We start from the raw sequence: 21,531 nt of genomic DNA on the forward strand, positions 1-21,531 counted from the left end.
GGCAAATAAGAAAGGTGACTGTGTCCAAAAAACATTTAAGAGTGTGAATTCACAGCCTTTCCATGTCTAATCAAGGAGCGTAAACCATTAGCCACATGTTCCCCATTTCCATCACATTTTTTCACACTTAAACAAAAACATGCCAAAGGAAAGGTGCTACATTTTTTTAATGCCCCCAAATAGGAACCACAGGAGTCCATTAAATGCTGTGGTCATTTCCAGCATACAAATCAATTTTCCTTGTGGTAGTGAAGTGGTGAATAATGCCTGGTTTGTTTAAAGGAGCATGACTGATTTTGGATGAAGGATCCTGTCACTTTGGCATTTTTAGTTTTATTTATTGCATGCAACTGTATAAAACCTGGTACTGGTCTCCGTGCCAGGCTTACTAGTGGAAAAGCTGAAGGGACCACATAACTTCTGGTGCAGCAAAGAGGTTCTACTTCTGCAAGGCATTTGCTGGACTCCTGAAAAATTATTTTGAATAACATGGCAGAGAAGGATTTCATCAGTTGGCATCTACTGGCTTTATTTTTTCTTCCATTTTGCCTGTGTCAAGATGAATACATGGAGGTGAGCAGAAGATCTTATAAACCCGTGGCCAAAATATTGCAAAGTCACCACCAGACTGGTCACAAAGGTTCCAGAAGCAGGGAAATATTGAAACAGCGGAATCAACTAATAGAGTGGACTGTTGTTAATAGCACATCTACAGACCATAAAGTCCTGAGACCAGAGGTAGATGATGTAGAACTGACTACCTCAGATAGAGTCCAGGTACTCTGAATTAATCTTATAAAGATATCTTTAAAGCTAATGAGATATTTTATTTTTTTGCTAACATTATTAGTGGTATATTTATGAAATAATTTTATTAAAGCTGTGTATTGGTCTGTATCCTGCTGGGTTGCTTTATAGGATCTTTTAATGAGCTGGTAGAACCAGCAGTGGTTGGGGACACTGATTTCAATATAGGCAGCAGTGCTTTTTTCTGTTGAAAGTGGGAACCCGTGAAATTCTGAAATACAGTGTCTTAATTATCCCAAGGTATTAATTATTGAATGTACCAAGGTTTTAGATATTGCTAACTCATTTGGATGTGAAAGAAAATTACAGAATTTCTAGAGGTATTTGGAGAGGTTCAATTAGCAGAGAATAATTTTACTTGAAAATGATGTCTTTAAAGTATATCTCTTGAGCTTGAGACAAACATAATGAAATTCTGAATGTTCAAAAATTTTATTCTAAGGAGTAGCTTGAAAAAAATATTTACTAGTGTAATGAGTAGATTTAATAATATAAATCAACTGAGAGTTTAAGAAGAAAAAAGGCTCACAATGAAACTCTAAATCATCTGCAGTATCTGCATTTTAAACTGGGAATCTTTTTATGCCTTTCATGGCACTTTACAGTCATTAGTTTATAAAACCAGGAAAATGGCATAATAGATAATACACAAAACACTGCAGTCCAAATTTGAAAGAAAAAAATCTGAAGGGCAGAAGATGAAGTTTTTTCTAGCACTAGGCAAAACAAAATTCCACTCGAAGAGGTTTTTCTGACCGATGTGTTTTGGTAACAGCAGGAACATGAGTGCTTTGTTCATACAGCTGATACAAATGTTTCAGTCCTGTATAATTCACCTTTTATCATCTGGGGTTTTAAAATTTTTTCAGATCAAAATTTGATATTTTGAATTGCCAAAATCAAGGACATGCACATAAATGTCGAATAATAAGCTGTGTCGTGATAAGCAGAGAAAAGATTTGATTTTAATCTTATTCTGGTCTTGAAGAACTGAAACACATCCAAGTATGGGAATAGGTTTAATACACCACTGTATTCCCTGTATTAAAACTTCACAGTGCTTTGCATTTTGTATTTCTCAGGCAGGAGTTAAATGTTCCTCCAGTGCACTCAGCAAAACAGATATTTAACTGTAGGCATGTTAAACTGTGTTAGCAGAATATAAACTGTGTAAAACATAAGGTATACAGTCCAAAGAGCCCGCTAGTGTGTGCAGACCTCTTTACTACAGGGAGAATTCTGCAGCTGTGTACTGCAAACCAGGGACAAAAGATTCCCTTTTAACCCTATACAATTTCAGATAATGCAGGATTTAATGTAAAACTACAACTTTTTAGGGCTCAAACTCTCCCTCACAGAAAGTGTCACTATGTTTGGGCTGCATGTGTCTCTCATCAGAGAGTTTAATGCAACTTGTCTGGAACTGCCTGCTGAGGGAACTGGTTGTGACATTAAAAATGAGCCCAGCGAGTCTGAGTACAGCTGATGGCAGTCATTTACCTGCCAGCCCATCTCCAAGAAGCAATCTTTTCTGGGGAAATGATGTGATTTTTGGCTTACTAAAATGAAATGGAGCACTAGCAGATGCATGACAGGGATAATCAATCACAGAGTGGCTTACACAATACGTATTTTCCACTTCCAGACTCCAGGAATTTTTAGGCATAGGAAGAACAAAGGTGGCACTGACATGTTTTAATTCATGTCAAATCTCTCTCTTCCCCTTGAGCTATATGGAAACTGTTCAATTCCTATGTTCCTACTTTCTTGATTGTTTTAGGTAGAATAACTTTATCCAGCTAAAGAGAGGCTAAAGAGAAGAATTTCACTCTCTTGCTGAAGTGTTTTAAAGTGTTTAAAGAGTCCATTCCCTGTTGTAGGACAGAGATGATAGCATTTGTCTTTGTTATTGTCTTTGCTGCACTGGGTGCAAGGCCAGTTTCCACACTTCTTCCAACTCATGTAAAATATAATGTATATTTCTCAAGAACAAGAACTCCTAGTGACTAGGGACAGCTATGACAGACCATTTTTCCGTTTCAGGTTGCTCTTTGAAAATCTTTAAATATCGCTACCCAAGCAGTGCTTTATCCTGCATTTTGGCAACTTTTGTTTGTTTCTTTGCTTAGAGAAAGGGCATGGAGGGCCTTAGTGCCCACAGAGACTGACTATTTCACATTCAGAACAGAAGCCAAGAATGGTGGAGGTACATCACCTGTCTTCTGCGTTGTTTTAGACAATAAAACAGAAACTCATAAAATTAATTGGGAAGTCAGAAAGGGCTGGGTCTCCAATTATGACTCGTTCACAGCTTTAAATTAAGGGAATTTTATAGACCATCTGTTGCCTAGATGATTCTCCTATATACTAAATCATGGGAAATTCAGCAAACAGCCTCAGAAATACTTCCAGCTTTCTATCAGTATTAGGATATCAATGTGTCAGATGCATTTCACAAGCTCCTAAATCACATTCATGTTCTGGCAGCAAAGCCAAAGATTCGCTGACACAATTTATGCACAAATGGCTGCAAAGGATGCCTTTGGCAAGTAGACTGCAACTAATCTCTATGTCACGTTTGAGTGTAATTTTAATATAGGAACACATTTTTCCTTTAAATGTACTCTTCATGAAGTTCTCTGCTTTTAAATATTAAAAAGAAAATCCTAAATATTCATCATCCTTGGCAGCTGACCATGAACAATTTTTTTTCTCCTAGTGAAAAAATCAGTAAAGATAGTAAGTTAATTATTTAAGACCTGCATAAGTAGCTATTTTGAAGTCAGTGGAACTGTTGCATACAACCAGACTGGCAGGACTTGACTTATTTCACACCTAAGAACCTGATTAGCTTTTTTAGAGGTAATAGCACTTGGTTATGACCAACACTTGTATCTATTTTATGATAAAATAGCTGGTTCTCTAATACAGTTCGGGATTTCAATGCATTGTGTGAAAAAGGCGAATCACATTTGCACAGAGAGTCTCACATGCAGTCCACTTCATTGAATTCATGTATTTCCTCAGTTACAATCCACCATTCTACGTCTTTGGATATTTTTAGGCAGATATGACTTACTTGCTCTTGGCAGGTGTGTATTTAGTTTACTTTCCCATTTAACGTGAATATGAAGCACTATCTAAAAAAAGGTGGAGATTTTAATCTCAATGCAACAATCAATGTTATTATTTTAGGGGGTGCAAAATGCTTGCACAATTCCAGTCCTCTTGTACTTGGCTCCCTTTCAAGGACTGAAAATGAGCTGAAAGCAGGGCTGCTTCTTCTCTCATATTAGGAAAATTATAAAAAATGTATTGGGTGATTGTCAGTTATGTCCTTCCTAACAACTCGAAGAGACAAAACAGCCAGAAAAATACAAACAGGTTCTCCAGGAAGAGATAGTTCAAGAGGCAGAACTTACTTTTCTCATTAAGTATAGACCTTGTCTGGAATTAAGCTTAAAAGAATAGCCTTGACAAAACCCCATAAATATGAAGCCCTTCTGCCCATTGGCAAGTCTTAACTTTTGCATAACTCTTTGAATATGAAGGATATTTGTTTAGCAGTAAAGTTGGCCTTTATTCCCATGGTAACTCCACCATCACTGGCTCCAGCTGGACAGGGCGTGCGTCTCATTGGAAGAGTTGAAGCATTGTGGTGGTGACATGAAATGAATTTTCTGTATCTGTAAGTTCCTAAGCCTCCTGAAATGAATGAATTCTGGGGGTGTGCTTGGTATTGTCCAAAACATAGGCAGAAAGTTTCAGATGACATCACTGATGACACTGAGGGCAGCAATACAGCACATCTATGTGTTCATTTGACAGCTCCCATCCTGCCAGAGGCTCATTTTCTGCCACTAAACCAGTAAGTCTGCATCAGGCAAGTAATTTGACAATGATAAGGATGAGGGAAAAGAAGGGGAAGGAAGATGAATAGTAGAATGAAGTAGAAGTAGTAGTTGGACTGGTGTAATTATCCCTCTCCAGATTTTAGGAACTGCAGGTTTGCATCTCAAGATATTAGGAAAGAATTGTAGGGGAAAAGAAACAAGAGGTACAAATGAGGAAGTAGAGGAATAAAACAAAACACTGGACCTTGGCCTCAGCGGACCTACTGGAAGATCTATGATAACTAAGTCATGAAATCCAGTCAAAATTGAATGAGTCTCCATTAGTACAAATACAATAATATGGAAAAGAAAACCACTTAAACAAAACCATTATTAAACTGATTACTACAGTAGCTGAGCTGTACATAATAAACGCATTATTTTATTAATGCTGCTATATTAGTCAGCATATAGTTACACATTCACCACTAAAAATGATCAAAAGCCCCTAACAACCTTGTCTTGTGGTAAGTTCAAAGTTTTGTCTTTTGTCTTGGCACTTCTTTAGGTTCTCCCAAGTTTAGTAGCCTGTAAATACACAGGTCTGGGATCATGAAGAGGAATATGATGCACAGACTTTTTTAATATCTTCTTTGGGTGGTCCAACACAGTTTTATTTATGTTTAGTGGAGGATAGTTCGTTGCTGAAAGTCAAATCAAGTCTCTTGTGTCCTACCACTTGTTGTATATAGGCATGTTTGTCATCAAAGGTCAGTTCAAATGTGGGATCAGGATGTGAATCTAATTGAAATAGTCATCTAAATTTCATTATTTGGTATTAATTTATTTTCAAAGCCCTCATTATTTAACACGACAAGTTGTTTTTTTAATATTTGTATAGCTCTTTGAACGCTTTGAGAGCTATTCCTTTAAATCTTCCAAAAATAACATCTTCAGGGACAACCCAGCTATGTGAGAATTTCATGCCAGATAAGAACTGTTTTGAAAACTTACCAAGTATATAAACAGAAACATATAATGAAGACCCTGTAACCGACATGCATAAGATTGATGTCCTCCATGAATGAGCTACTTAAAGCTTATTTTTGTGCACTTAGCCCCCCCAGCCTGGACCACAGAATCCAGACTGCAGTTCCTGCTGCCGAGGTGACTTTGGAGTTCGACTCTACCAAGGGCCCCCAGGACCTCCCGGGCCCCCTGGGATGCCAGGTAAAGATGAAGTTAAATTCACTTCTTCTTCAGTCTAATTTCAGGCCATAAATTACAGGTTATTCTATGAAATACCAGAGAATGGTCCAAACATCAGTATTTGGGGACAGATTCAGGAACAAGTTTTTCTATAATTTCAGAGAAGACAGATATTTTCAGTTATATTTTAAGGTATTTTCCATTGAAAACCTATTTGTTATTAAATTCAGCTTTCACAATTCATACTGAAAGTAATCTTATTACCCCCCTAGGGAAAATTGGTCTCTCTTAAAGCAGCATGCAGTTCCCATGAAATTTGGAAGAACTTGTTCCCTGGAGCTGATTATTGTGATCACCTTTGTATATCTGGCTGTGTTACTGTGCACTGTATTCAAGGGCTTTTCTTCATCTAGCATACTGATAGCCAATATTTTACAGAAACACAGATGCTTCTGTTCTCTCATGTAAATTCCTTCACTTCCTTCTTTCATCTTGTCTTCGATAATAAAAAATAATTTTCTTTTTTTTTTTTTACATTAAAAATGTGCACAGAAGAACAGCTTACACAAGAAAACTGTATACTCTGATCTGATAATTTATATGGAAATAGAAGAGCCTAGAGAAGGGAAAATGTTGGTTGCATGCTGGTGTAATTTTGTTACAGCAGCTATCTTCAGGGATTTGGAAATTACCATTCCTAAAGCAGAGGTACAACATAAATGAACAGGTCACTGAAAGACAGACTTGCCTCCTTTTCAAAAGCTTACATTTTCTGTTATCACAATAAAAATGCAATTCAGTGATCCATTAGTTATTAATAAAGTGTTGGCTTCCTAGAAACAGGATACAATCTTATACTAGACCCATATTTTCAAGGCTGCAGTGGATATACCAGCACGTGGCCTAGTCCCAGCTTTCCCTTCCCTCATATGTCTGAGTCCCACTTTCTGTCACGGCAGGATACCACAAACATACATCTGGCAGCAACCTTCTGCACCCTGGGATTCCTGTCTCCTTCATTTGCTAGATTTCATGTTGTTGTGCCTGTAAGGGGAATAACAGCAGTTGTTTTCCCCCTTGATTGAATCAAATGTTGCTTGGAGACCTCTGTTTTGAACCGGTAGAGCAGCTCTGGCTTCACATAAAGAATGATTCTTATTAAGAGCTGCAGATTCCTCTATCTAAACAAAAATGTGTATAATTTCTTTCACCATTTGTCTTCCTCATTTGAAGTGCGTTTTTTTTTTCTTAATAGAAAAACTCTGAAGGATCACTTCATCATCAGATTTGATCTCAAACAACACTATTCTTCTTGTAAATTTGTAACCAGAGAGAATAATCAAAGAACAAGCAGAGTGTCAAAGTACCTAATTTCAATTCAGGTAGAATTAGAACAATGATGACATTTATTAATCCCCTGAGCCGAAAGATCAGGCTTTTGCTGTAGGAGGCATAATAATTGTTCAGTGATTCTAGCCAAATTTAAAATCCTGTCAGCTGCATAGACATTTGCTCAGTAATTTAGTCAGTAAACACCAGGAAGTAAGTAATACTGCAGATGTATATTTTATAATGAGTCTTTTTACTCATTTACTCATACAAAGCCATCTCAGAAAAGTTTGATTATAAAAATTTTGTCTCTCTTTAAATCTAGCACTATGCAATCAAACAACCCCTTTAAGCTAACCAGCACCCTGAGAATGCACACTGTCCTGTTTTTAGCACAGATTTTAGCAACTTTAACGATACAGCCATTCATGATTTGTGTGGATGTGTTCTAAAGATAGAAAAATCTTACTCAAAATTATGTTAGTCTCTCATGATTGACTTAAATTACCAGGAAATTAGTTTTTATACTAAAGGAAAAGCAAAAGTGCTTCTGCAGGCTACCTGGTATGTGTCAATAGAAAGTGACTTTTGCTTTCCTTGAGCCTTGTGTCTGCTGAGGTCTTCTTGCACATCTCCCCTACAAAGCAATTACTTGAGACATCACCAGTTTATACAGCAACACCAAAACAACATGAGGGTAAACTCCTAAAATCAGTGTCCTTCTGGAAACTTGTTCACCAAAACCTTCACCTTCAGCTTGACCACACAGCAGTTTCTTATCCATCACAGCTCAACCTGGGGTTTATGGCACCGAAGACTACATGTGTTGCAAACTGTGGAAGAGGACCCTGTCACACTTATCTGTTAAAATGTGTTAAATTCTTTAAATAAAACAGAAAGCTTTGTTTCCCTTCAGGAAATCATGGAAACAATGGAAATAATGGAGCAACTGGCCAGGAAGGAGCCAAAGGTGAGAAAGGAGACAAAGGAGATATGGGACCAAGAGGAGAGCGTGGACATCATGGGCCCAAAGGCGAGAAAGGTTACCCTGGGATTCCCCCAGAGCTGCAGGTACAACATCTCTGGCTCATATTGGCTGCTGCAAATCTCAGATTATGGTTTTCTTCACTGTAAACCAGCACCTTATTACTGTAAGATACTTAAGAAGCAAATCCTCCTGTAAATTAATACTGTAAAAGGCATATACAGCCCTTGTCCTGACTGAAAAATGTGCTTTGCCAGATCTTTCTGGAAAATAAAAGCTTTATTCAGAATCCAGCTGAGAAATAGGCAGGAAGAAGCATATATGCTTTCCTTTGAGGGCAAAATGCCAGTGTCTGGGTTATTAAAGGAGAATAGCAGGGACTATCATTTTCCTACCAAGATGTATCACATAAATAATTGCACTTCCCACAGCATATGAAAACAGTAAAGGAGTCATGTTTCTCAGGGCAGCCAGGCTGAAGCACATATATCCAGCTTCTCAAAGTATGGGCTCAAAATTTCTGAGTGCAGATAGAGTCCTTTAGTTTCGAAAAATACCCCTCAGTAGTTATCTGTATATTTATATGTCTAGATACTTTAAATATGTTTGGGGCCATGTAGATTCTGCCTATGAATGAAAAACTCAAAAGCCAGATGAGCATTAAAACCCGGGTTCAAGCCTGAGCTGTCAAGCTCAACTGTCGTGTTGGCACAATCTCACAGCTTTTGCATTAGAGCTTCTTCAAATCCCAGGAATCCGGCAGATGGCAGAGAGCTTGTGTATGCATATATATATATATATATATACACACACACACATACACACAGATACATATATTCGTATATATGCACATATATAATATATGCATGTAGAAATATATACAATTACACTAATGGTATAGGTGAATATCTTATAAACATACATTTAATTACATTCAACAGATGTCATTTTGCAATTTGGAAATGAACTACCACTATTTTTTTTCTTACAAAAACATAATGGTAGTAATGTAATTAAAACCAAGTAATGAGAGGATGAATAATAAAAGGTCATATTGTAATACCTTTTTCCAAGTAAAATTCCATCATTTCTTTAAACAGACATGTTTAAAAATGCTTACAGTATAACATATTATTTCTTAACACCACACTTAAGAATTTTAAAGTCAGTGGGGGTATAGAAGAAAACACTTTTGAATACAATACTGTTTTAAGTACAGGATTATTTTGAAAAACTTCATGTATCCATGTTGACCTGCTACTTCATAACAAAACCTAGAGAGAAAGGACATACTTTTCTGCTCTTCTGATCAGCCTACAAAAAGGAGCTCAGGGTCAAAGAGTCTGTGAGACGGAATCTAGACAAAAGCAATAAATTCCATCAATCTGCAACTGCAGCTGCTTTCCTTTAACATATGATGAACTTTGATGTGATCCTGGCTGAGAAGCAAGACATTAACAATTTGCCGTCATAGAAAATGCATCCATGCAGGGGTAAGGAAAATCAGCCCAAGCTTTCAGATCACATCTGGAGCTCCTTAAATTTCTGAACAGATGGCTAACGATTTCCTTTGTTGGATCCAGACTTGCATTTGACTGTCTGTTTTGGTTTTGTTCTGGTTTGGATGTGAAATCAAAAGGAGTTTGGGCTGGTTTTTTATTTTTTAAATACCAGCATAGCAGGAATCTCACAAAAAAATGTCATTTTTGTGATGGGCAGTAACAGCTGCAGTTGAACACTTGTCATTTAAGAAGTTGAGATGGAAATAAAAAGCCAATTCTCTATGTGACCTTCTGACAACAAGGTGCAGCAATTCTGATGCTACCTCATTTACTGACATAATGAGGGAGCAATGACAGACTTACAGAAAAGGTCAGTCCTTTCCCTGACCAGGCCAGCTGTCAGTGTCATTTCCTGGTATCTTGCTGAGGGTAATTTAAGTTGTCCAGTGTGGGATATTTTGCACTGCTTCCCATGAAACATTTCTATGGCAAGAAGTGAAACATGAAGTTGAAGCAGTTTTCATTTTCTTATTTTCCCCTCTTGGTCTCCACCACCCTCTGTTTTCAAGACTGAGGGTAACTGATAAGAGAGAAAAAGCATTGAATATTGAGTCCCAGCTGCTGCACTTCCAGAGGGAAAGTGCTTTAAAAGTGCTTTATATATCTCTAAAGTAGTTAGCAAGAAACACTAATCTGCATGGATTTTACTGAGCATTATTTATTTTCACACATTCAGTTAAAAGCAATATCCAGTATAAATGCATTGGGGAATACATAAAAACTATATAAAACCCTTTTGTCAGAAACACCATCCATTTCAATACCATGTTGCTGTTGCATCATTCTAGCAAGACTTAAAAGTAAATAAAATCTGAAATTAAGGTTCTAAACAGCAAACACTTGACCATACGCTTACTTTACAGTCATGAATAGTCCAATTGAATATGAGAACCCTAGTCTTCTTCCAGTTTCATTCAATGGAAGTTTTGTTAACTGGAGTTTATTGACCTTGGAGCAAGCCCTAGAAGAACATCTGTCAGGAAAATAAACAGACTGCAAATACAGGGAGAAATCTGTACCTGATTGCTCTACACATGTGCTTTTCATGAACAACTGCCTGAATAAGAACTGGATTTTTGCAGGTCGCATTCATGGCTTCGATGGCTACTCACTTCAGCAACCAGAATAGTGGGATCATCTTCAGTAGCGTTGAAACCAATGTTGGGAATTTTTTTGATGTCATGACCGGGAGATTTGGTGCTCCAGTGAATGGTGAGCATTTGCAAAACAAAATAATGCAATTCTTGGAGCCATAGGGAAAAATGTTGTCAGTAAGGATGAGACACTACTTAACTGCCTTTACACTCATTCTGCATAGCTCTTGTTACCTACTTTCCAGAAAAGTGAATTAAAAAAACCGAGCAAGCCAAGAGAGGTCTTGCCAGCCAGTAAGACTAGTGCTGACACAAAGGCAGGAGAAAGAGGCATGGCCAGGGCTGGGGAGGGAGCAGGACTGTCTGCTTTGCTGTGACTCCTAGCCATTCAGCCACTGCGATGACAGAACCACAGCCTTCATGTTGTAGTAGCAGCAGCAGCAGCTTCCCAGTTGCCTCCTCCACCTCTTGCCTCTTGTCAGTCTCTTCATTCCCATCTTCCCCCAAAGCAGTTCAGCTGTGAGCTGACCTGCAACAGCTGTGTGGTGGAAGTGAAGCATTACAGTTCATGGGTTATTTTTCAGCTGCATCAATCTCCCCTCTTATGCAGCTGTGGTGCAGGAAGAACAACCCCTGCTATATGCAGAATTAAAATTAATCAGATTTTGGAACACCATAAGCAGAAGCAAAATATCTGCTGACAACTGGAAGGCAGTTTTGTCCGCAGCTGTTATGTTTTCTAAGCAAGAAGCACAAATCTGCAGCATGATTACTTCTCTCTATGAAACAAACAAGTTGTATTTTATAACTTTTTCAGGGGTGTATTTCTTCACCTTCAATATGATGAAACATGAAGATGTGGAGGAAGTGTACGTGTACTTGATGCATAATGGTAATACAGTCTTCAGCTTATATAGGTAAGTAAAGGGCCAGGCCATTTTAATGCAAAAAACATTTCTATGGATGTGATAGGTTGCTCATATTTCAAGAAACATACAACTGTTCCATTTTTTTGAAGAAACTCTCTAGGGTAAAATAATGAACAAGGAAAACTATTTTATTTTGCCATCCTCAGCTTGCATATTAGGACCACACACACCACAGATCCCAGACTTAAAATTCAGCCTTGATCACAATTTCCTCAAAGTCCGGGGAAAGGAGTTAGCACTGCAAGTCACAGTTGGAGTTCAGTGGTATCATGTTGTCATTCTGCTAAAATGTATCTTCATCCTCATTTGGTTTGCCAGAGAAAGGAAATAATGAAGTGTTCAGTGACTAGTTACAGTCTTGTTAACATGAGGGCAGAGCAATTTACTTTAAAGTTAGAAAGTGTTTATACTGCAGTAGTAAGGATGAGTAAGAAGCAAAGGTCTTCCATTTACTGGCTTTTTTATCATTAGCACACCACCAGAGGCTGCTTCATCCCCAACAGAACTTTTCTGCAAAAGAAGTGCTTCATTTCTCTTCCCCCTGAAGCATTGATTTTAGAAAAGGCAAGAAGTGGAAGAAAGGGGACCAACACTCAGGCAAAGCCAGGAGGTTAGCCCTCATCAAATGTATCCATGTTCCAATGAAAGGCTCAGGACGGAGCAAGCTGCCTGTCTCTGCTCGTTGCCTATGCTGGCAGCACAGGGGCTCAACTCATGTCAGCCTCCTGGCCTGGAGGCTTTTAAAATTGGCTGGGATGAATTCAAGTGAAAAAAAGCATCACAGGAAATCTGTAGTGTTGTGATCAGTGGGCGGAGTTTCATTTTAAATGAAAAAATTGCTCCTGTGTCCTGGAAAAAAATAAGTTACAATTCCAGAACTTCAGAAAGGAATAAAAGAAGGCACTTAGGTGAGGTACAAAATTTGACTAGGAGATCAAATGCAGAAAGTTGTCAAAATTTCCTTATAAAGCTGAAAAAATGTTGGCAAGCCTTTCAAGAAAATTTTTCTCAGGATAACAATGTACTTGTTGGATTTTTTTTTTAAGTTATTTGCTTGATCATTGTTGACAAACAAAAATTTGACTTGTTAAAATATTCATCCTTAGCTATGAATCCAAAGGGAAAGCAGATACTTCAGGAAATAGTGCAGTCCTAAAACTCGCCAAGGGAGATGAAGTTTGGCTGCGAATGGGAAATGGAGCCCTCCATGGGGACCATCAACGCTTCTCCACCTTTGCTGGGTTTCTTCTTTTTGAAACCAAGTAAAAAAAAAAAAAAGGAAACAACCCAATGGATATTTATCTGAAGAAAAATCTTTTTTGGAACTGGTATTTTTCACTGGACTGTGAAATAACATTACAACATTGGAGGATGAAGAAGCTTTGTTTTGATGCAATGTGTTGCTACTTGTGTGTCAGAGATCAGCTGAATACATTGGGCAGCTGACACAGATTCACAGATGACACACAGATGTCATCTGGGTTGCACCTATTGAATCATTAAATGTTGCTATTCCTCTCTTCCCCAAAAGTGAATGAAAAAAAAGGAAAAGGAGTTTAAAGAATTTAAAGAGCAGTTTACATAAATTCAATTTCATCTCTAAATATACGCTAATTAAGTACATGTCAGGAACTGAACAATTGTTTCAAAATTTCCTAATAACTTATTCAGTTCTCGTTACATGTTCATTTAAGTTTGCACCATGAAACAGGCCTGAATGTATTATAAGCAGGCTCAGGTGAGACCAGATCTAAAGGAAGAAGTTTGTATTGGATTGGAATGAACTCAAATAGAAGAAAAAAATGTGAAAATACAGATGTCAAGGATTCAGGTTTATTGCATTCCCATCTCAAACCTCTGAAGACGTATCTGGTGTCATTTTTCACAGATTTTTAGCATATATTTATGCTTACTCTCTCTCTCTTAGAAGAAGAGTGTTAGTAATTCTTGCCTTAGTAGCAGCTTGAAGCTAAGGTAATTTAGTTTGCAGTGTGAAGGGGATCAGGCAGGGGAACTGTAATGTTTCCTCCTAGCCTTAGAATTTTTAAAACCTGATGTAACTAAATGCAGGGTGTCAAAGCAGAGGCATATATGCTAGAGAAATCAGGATATGCCAACAGCACAGAGATACACAAACTTTGTGGTGTTTGGAGCTCCTTCAGAAGGATGTACCTTATAATATTGCATATTTACTTAACAGTGAAGTTGTTGAAACAGTTTTCCTAGCAGCCTTCCAAGAATCAGTATTTCAGGAAAAGACATGGCAAAGCAGCAGCAGCTAAGCCAGTTCAGTATTTAACTGGTGAAAGCAAATGCTGGCTGGCTCAGAAGCTCTGGTCCCAATACACTGGGCCACTCTTCAGCATTCATATTTGTCACTGGCTTTTCAAAATTTGGGTACCTGAAATTCTGTCTTGCTATTTTCCTCTGAATAAGCATCAAAGTCAATACTGAAGTTTGAATGTATCTTATTCTGGCTCTCCATACGTAAGTTAATGAAATATAAATTCTTTTTTAACAGACATTACATTTTAATCAGACATTACCTGCCATTAATGTACAAGAAGGTGGGGTTAGGAAAACATTTGTTTGAAATTCTTTTATACTGGATGCAGGTATCAGTAGCACAACAATAGAGCAAATGAATCAAAATTTGCCCTACAAATTTGTATGTCCTTGTACACGTTCCTAGTGTATGTAACCACATCTTATGAAGAAAAATGCATGTTGATACTTGATGATTATGACTTGTGATTTTTTAGTTTTATGCATCAACCACTGAAAATGTTAGCTTTAATGAAATGTTGTTGGATGAGTTTTTATCATTTCTTTATGAACTTAGGTCAGGTTTGCGCCATGCAGGTTTTTAAAACCTGAGACCATGTTATTTTGTTAAGCTTACTTTGTAAAACATACATTTATCCAATAAAGATTAATGGTTACAAAACCATACTGGTTTGTTCATATCCATATTTACCAAGGACATTACCATTTTGAGATAATGGAGGGATGTTATTTTTAATATGCTTTTCCTAAGCATTCATTTTGCTACTGAATGGGAGAAAGCCAGTATTAAGGGTTAAAATATATTTATTTTACACGTGCATACACATATATACACACATATATACATAAAATTTAAATCTGTAAGGTTTCCTTTGGGGACTTACTTTTCCTTTGTGACAAGGCCGTTTTAAGCCATTTTGGTCAGAATAACGCACTTAGAAACTGTAAGACATACACTAATTTTAAGCTCCTTATTATCTTATGATCTACTGTAATGGTCATAATATAAAAGAAGGTCATGTTTTGTGTTGTCTTCACGAGTTCTGTGCAACTTGGCCTGCTAAGAGGGAAAAGTGACTAAGAATTACCACAAAAGCTTCTGACAAACAAAGAGCAGTCTGGTCTCAGTTCCAAGGTTAAAGCTAAACAGTTTTTTACATAAAGGTTAAAACTTCCTGGGTTTTGAATGAAATCTCTGCAGTCTTTTCTCTGCAAAATTATTGCATGCAATCTCTGCTGACTGAGTGTCATAATACTTTACAAATAAATAGTTAACTTACATACTAATTTCTTTCAAAGGAAAAAGGAAGATCCTTCAAAATACAGCAGCTGATGTGAATATGTGTGTGTATGTGTTCTTGTTCTTAAAAATTAACAAGCTTTATATTCAGTAAGTCATGTGGAAGATATGATTTTTTTCCTCAGAAATGTTCATGAAGATTAGTCATCTTTCCATTGCTGCTGATAATTGAAAGCCTCTGGCTTAGCAGATGCTCAAGACAAAATGTCTTCTGTCACAGACTTTCATCCTCTGTTACAAAATACATGCTGTTTTGTAATTTGTGTTACAATGGAGAAACCTTCTGGAAACTGCAAAGCTGTAATTTGGAGTATACTTAATGGCTTCTTGTCTTTGCTAAAATGAGCCTGTATCTCTCCCATTCCCTGAGCTCCTCGATTTAACCAAAACTTGGCAAGACCTGCAAGCCCCTGCCTGCCATAAGAGCTGTGGTTTGGTAGGTGATATTCTGCCTCTGTGGTAGGCACTGGCATCCTGGCAAGAGAAAATGCTTCTTTACACAGAGCCAAGTTGAGCTCTGCTCTCTCTGAAACACCACTCCCAAATCCTGGTCCTCCCTTCCCCCAGAGTTCCAGGGACTGCTGTCCTTGCCTGGGACATCCTTGCAGGGCAGCAGCTCTCATCTCCAGCCACGTCATGAGCATTAATTGCTGCATTTTGCAAAACAGGGCTGTGTGCAACTTGAGAGGTGCTGGGTGCATCCCCTTGCCGGGGGTAAAACACAACATCTGTGCAAGAAAAACATGAACTAGAATGAAACCAAATTGTGGGAAAATGTTATAGGTCTGGGTCCCAGTTTCTCTAGTGGTATTTAAAGAAAGGAGAAAGAAGTTTAATTAGAAATCTGTGAGAAAAGAAAGAAGTATATGGTTTTACTTTCAGAAATTAGTCCATGGCCTGATTGACTTGATTCTGAAGAAGTAGTTTAGACTGACAACAGTTTGCAGTCTCAGCCTCACTGAAAAGCCTGTGAGCCAATGGGAAATCATTAAATAAAGCAGTATTTTTCTAAAGAGAAAACAAGGAACAAACTTCCCACTCAGATCTTTCACCTTCCTCTCTTTCACTGAATTTCCTACGTTACAACCTGCTGTCTTCTGAAGCAGTTTTTAATAAAAGTGGCTTTGAATTAAAACATTTTTTGCCTCCTTAGTTCAGATTACTAAAATGATTCTTTTGAGCTCAGAATAAAAGAAAAAAAAATCACACAAGGACAAAACATGCAGGGAGCCGTTGAGTGGTCTGTGAAAATACCTAAGTTCTTAATTTTGGTGAGTAAGTAGCAAAGTTTCTCTATTGTGCAGTTAGTTCTGCTTCAACAACCAAAGAAAATACAACCTGGGTGATCAGTTCTGATCTAAAAATCTGAGGCAACAAAAGGCTGTCATGCTCAGTGTCGGGGTCCCTCCCCCCTGCCATGTAGCCCTGGGAGAGGGGCCCTGGGGGGGAGACATGGGATTTCCCTGCCCCTGGTCAGCCTCCTTCCCCATTGGTTGTTTTGTGTTCCCCTGCATGGGGAAGGACCCTCAGGTCTCCCATGATTGAACAGTTCCTCAGCAGAGCCCCGGCCATGTGGCTGGAGAAATAAACATCTCTCTGAAATGTTGCTGCCTGTTCTGAGCTTCCCCTCCCCCTCCCAAAGACAAGTGCTCCTGCCCATGTGCTCCGAGCTCCTTTGTTCTAAGCGCGGGCAAAACCAAATGTAACTCAGACTCTTCAGCAGTGTCTGATTGGCCGCTCGCCCCGGGTCCGCCCCCAGTCCGCCCCTTTCCCCTTCTCCGAATAAAAGATGGTGGAGGGGAGGCTCCACCCTCTCTCTTAGCTCAGCTATCTTCCTGTGAACATCTCTGGTTGTCTCTCTCATTTGAAAGCTTCTAACTGCAGGAAATTGAGTGAGCAGGGATCTATATTTCTCCCTCTTTGCTTCTGCTAATGGTATTTGCTTTGCAGCTGATACAGGTACCAATTTTAGAGCTACTAAAGTGCTAGATCGCCCATGCTACCTCTCTAGGCTGCTCGAAGCTTTCTAAGGCATTGAAATACAAGCGCTAGCCAGTATAAAGCTGAAAAGATACCTTCCACACTGAAACACCTATCAAGAATCAGTCCATATATATTTCTTTTCCACGGCCCTCCTTGTTTGATACATCGTGTTACAGAATCCCCACTGTAGCAAATGGTGGATAATGCAGGCAGAGCGATCCCCGATCCCTAAGCGACTGATGTGTGAGTAAAGAAACTTTGGATTCCTCTTCTTGTTTTTGTTTTGCTGTTCCATCTCTAAACTATGGAGGAACCGTGGAAAGACTCTTGGCTCTCAGAGCCTCATATGGACATTTATCTTAAACTTGAAAAGATTCTTGAACAACAATTTGTAAATTTTAGCTTAATTCAAGCTCAAAAGGAACTGAAAAACTTCCTGGCATGGTTGTTTAAGAACTTTTTCTATGTTTCTTGGGATTTAATTCTTACCAAAGACTTTTGGAACACTGTTTGGACACAGTTAATACTGGAGTCAAAATATATGCCGATGGAAGAATATTTTCATGAATATTATTTAATTACCGAGACTGTTGAGCAATGTCAGCTGTGTCCTGGCGAAGGGAAGCCTGGCTCAGGGACCGTGTGACCCAGGCCACGTGCACCGAGTGCTCTGCGAGCAGCAGCGAGGCAGTTCCCGCGTGCGGGCGGAGCCACGCGAGCCGCAGTGTCGGTGGCGGAGCGAGGCATGGCAGGAGCAGCGGGACTCAGCGGTGCCCGCACGGCCCCATGCAGCGTGTGGTGGAGCGAGCCCCGGGAACGCCTGGCCGAGAGGGGCGGCGCGCGGGCAGCAGCTGGCGGCAGCGGCGGTGGAGCAGAGCCGCGCCCAGCCAAAACGCACGCTGGAGCAGGGCGTGGGGGGGTCATCGCTCGGGGGCCCGGCCGAGATGTGGGTACAGTGCCTGGCAGCGGCAGCGAAGCTGCGACCAGAGGAGGCGACGCACGGAGAACTGAGCGGCGCGGCCCGGCCCGGCCCGCGCAGCCCCGAATGCAACCCCGGGAAGAGCGCGCAGGCACCAGCAGCTCCGGCAGCCCCGGCAGCACTAGCAGCCCTGGCAATTCCAACACAGGAGCAAGCGAAAGAGAAAGCAAAAATGCAGTGGGACAGAAAACAGCAGCCACTTGGAAAAAGGAAAAAATCATCGTAGCTAAGGTTTTAGGAACAGTAAAATGGTATAATGTTAAACAAAATAATGGTTTTATAATGAGATGTGACAACCAGCAAGACATATTCATTCATAGAACTGCTATTAAAAAGAATAACCCTGAAAAATACATCCCAAGCTTGGGAGATGGAGAGGTGGTGGAATTCAAAATTGTACAAGCTAGAAAAGGATTCCAAGCAGCACAGGTCACTGGGCCTGATGGTGTTCCTGTAAAAGGCAGTATATATGCTAAAAATCGTAGTCATGTTAGACAATATCTCCATTATAAGCCCCCCCTACAGTCTCCCTTTCCTAATCCCACCTTTCCCTTTTACCCTATATCCTATTACCCCCAGTGTATTCCCAATCCATTTTTCCACCCATGGTTTCCCTCACAAAACCATGCCTTTGCCAATTGTTTCCCCAAAAATCCCTCTCTGATGCCGAGGGAGGGATGAAAAGGGGGAGGGAAGAAATTAAACCCTCTCCTGCCTCAGTTTCCCCACAAAGCATGCTCAGAGAGTTCTGTCTCCCTTCTGTCAGCCTTAAGATGTTCCAGAGAATCTGTTTGGACATTCAAAGACTCAGGAGGGTGGCTTGTTTTGTTTTGAAACTGTTCTTGTTGTTTTCAATATTAAGTTTTAAATCTTTTTTGTTAAAAATAAACAGGTGAAATGTCGGGGTCTCCTCCCCCTGCCATGTAGCCCTGGGAGAGGGGCCCTGGGGGGAGGCACGGTGTTTCCCTGCCCCTGCTCAGCCTCGTTCCCATTGGTTGTTTTGTGTTCCCCTGCGCGGGCAGGGACCCTCGGGTCCCGTGATTGCCTCAGTTCCTCAGCAGATCCTGGCCATGTGGCTGGAGAAACAAACATCTCTGAAACATCTATCAAGAATCGGTCCTTATATATTTCTTTTCCACAGGCCTCCTTGTTTGATACATTGTGTTACAGAATCCCCACTGTAACAGCTCAGATACCAACAAAGAAAGTCACAAACTCTAGAAACTATCCTCATAAATTAAAAGAACTTGATAGAAGGTGCATTTCCTAGTATGATCAGATCCCTCTTACACCAAGGGGCAAGAGCTCCTGTAGTTCTTGGGTAAAACCACACAGTTTTAGAAGGAGTTAGGCCATCTGCAGCCCCCAGTTAATTTCCAGTCTTCTGCCAGTGGACTGATGAAGTCAGTGCATGGAGGTTGAAATGAAGACTTAAGGATGACAGTGGAAGAGGCTCAATTTTGTGCATCTGCATTTGCAACAGGGCAGGCCGTCCTCCATGAACACATTCACAGAATAATAAAACCCGTGTGGGACAAGATTTTATTAAACAAAGAGACTCCTTGTATTAACTGGTGAAAAATTGCACAAATGGAGGGCTGTTCTCCTGCTTTTCTGGAAACAATCCATCAGACATAAAAAGAAAAATTCTACAAGAATCAGTGTTTTAAAAGAATCACATTGCTACACCACCAAGAGTGGAAACACCCATGTTCAAATTATCTTTGACATATCAGCTTCTGTTTCCTGTGAATGTGTTCCTCCCATCATCTAGTCACATGCTACTTCTTGGCCCTGTCCAGCAGCATGTGTAAGATGCTTGCTGAATAAGGACTTGCCCATATACCATGGCAATATGACACCACGAAATGAATATACAGAACATCTTCATTCAAAGACTCCATCCAAATGTACAGTTAAACAAAGCGCCTTTACTGTAGAAAATAGTGCACATTAGTATGTAAGAAAGATCAGCAGAATTAAATTAACAGCAGCAACCTTCCTTTTAGAATAGTTTCTAAGAGCTTTGTTTTTCAATCCTGGTAATTTTTTGACAGAAAAGCACTCCAGGCTCTTACAGCATAGTAAAGATGATGAAAGTCAAGGAAGTCTGCAAAGACTTGAATTTCAGGCCAGGAAATTGGAACTCAGAATTTGTGCCATGCTGCCATGTGCAAAGTCCTGGTCTGCAGCTGGAAGTGCTGGATGGAATTTAATTTGTCTCCTGTGCATGTTTTGAACTAGAAAATAGTAGAAGCATGGTTGTTTTGAGAAAAATCTTTCAAATATTGCATCACTTCAGGTCAATACCTTCTTTCCTCCAAGATTACCTGCTCCTCAGAATGCTTGCTTTGTCAAATTATTAAAGGCTCACAAAATAAGTAACATATATTAGGTATGCCATAAGGCAGACAATAAATGGCTCATGGGCAAGATGATGGAAACAGTCCATAAATATAAAAGTTTCTCAATCCATCGCCCAAGCAATGCAGGAGAAATTTTCTCTGGTGAATGTGGGAGACAGTGCTATCTGGCAGGAATGGCTCACTGGAGGTAAGTTAGGGCAGGATGGCCAAACAGGAGTACATGTGGTGCTCAGCACAGACCTCAAGCTCAGTATTCAGGCAAACAAAATTTGGGAATAACCCTGGCCTAGAGTTTCCAATCTCCGCAAGAGTGGTTAATAATAAACTCACAGGAAAATATTTATTTTCTTCTGATTACCAAAAATAAAGATTAGCTATATAAAGCTTCTTGCCATTCTCTTAATCTAAATCATGAAAGCACAGTAATACTAAAAGCTGTGACTCAAAGGAATGGAGAATATTTTGCTTCAGGTACAAGGGTTAAAGTCCAAAGTACAGAAATCACTATCACAAGCATCAGTAATTTGTTCTCCTACTTACCAGAGTATCAGAGGGCAAATTTCTGACATTCTGAAAGTTAAAGACAAAGCCTGTTCAGTACAGGTGAGACAGATCACCACCTCAATGACTGACTGGACTAAAAAGAACTTGCAAACTGTACCTTTTCTAGAATATGTCAATTTTAGTGGACAGGGCAGCTTTTGCAATTACTTTTTGTGGATGGGACAGAGCTTTTATTTCTACATCTGTAATTCATAACTTCAGACAGACAGAGTCATATTCTCAAGCAGCATGAATTCACAGCTTCTTAAGAAGGGTATAATGATCTCAGGATAGATTTTTTGCTGCTGTATGGTGGGATGTACATT

General features: G+C 39.5%; 1 protein-coding gene across 2 annotated transcripts; it reads left to right on the forward strand.

Annotated features, from left to right (window-relative positions):
- The first annotated feature begins 265 nt into the window (after positions 1-265).
- Positions 266-15,321, forward strand: C1QTNF3 (C1q and TNF related 3). Of its 2 annotated transcripts, none has more exons than XM_019283274.3 (6): positions 266-777; positions 5,759-5,870; positions 8,095-8,249; positions 10,808-10,937; positions 11,637-11,736; positions 12,855-15,321. In XM_019283274.3, the coding sequence occupies exons 1-6, from the start codon at positions 490-492 to the stop codon at positions 13,012-13,014; spliced, it is 945 nt and encodes a 314-aa protein (XP_019138819.1). In that variant the 5' UTR covers positions 266-489; the 3' UTR covers positions 13,015-15,321. The 2 variants fall into 2 exon arrangements, with proteins under 2 accessions (XP_019138819.1, XP_010393452.1); XM_010395150.4 differs by having other exon boundaries at positions 274-573.
- The last annotated feature ends 6,210 nt before the right edge of the window (positions 15,322-21,531 follow it).

Source organism: Corvus cornix, chromosome Z (genome assembly GCF_000738735.6).
Source record: "Corvus cornix cornix isolate S_Up_H32 chromosome Z, ASM73873v5, whole genome shotgun sequence".
In the NCBI taxonomy this organism is placed as follows: domain Eukaryota; kingdom Metazoa; phylum Chordata; class Aves; order Passeriformes; family Corvidae; genus Corvus; species Corvus cornix.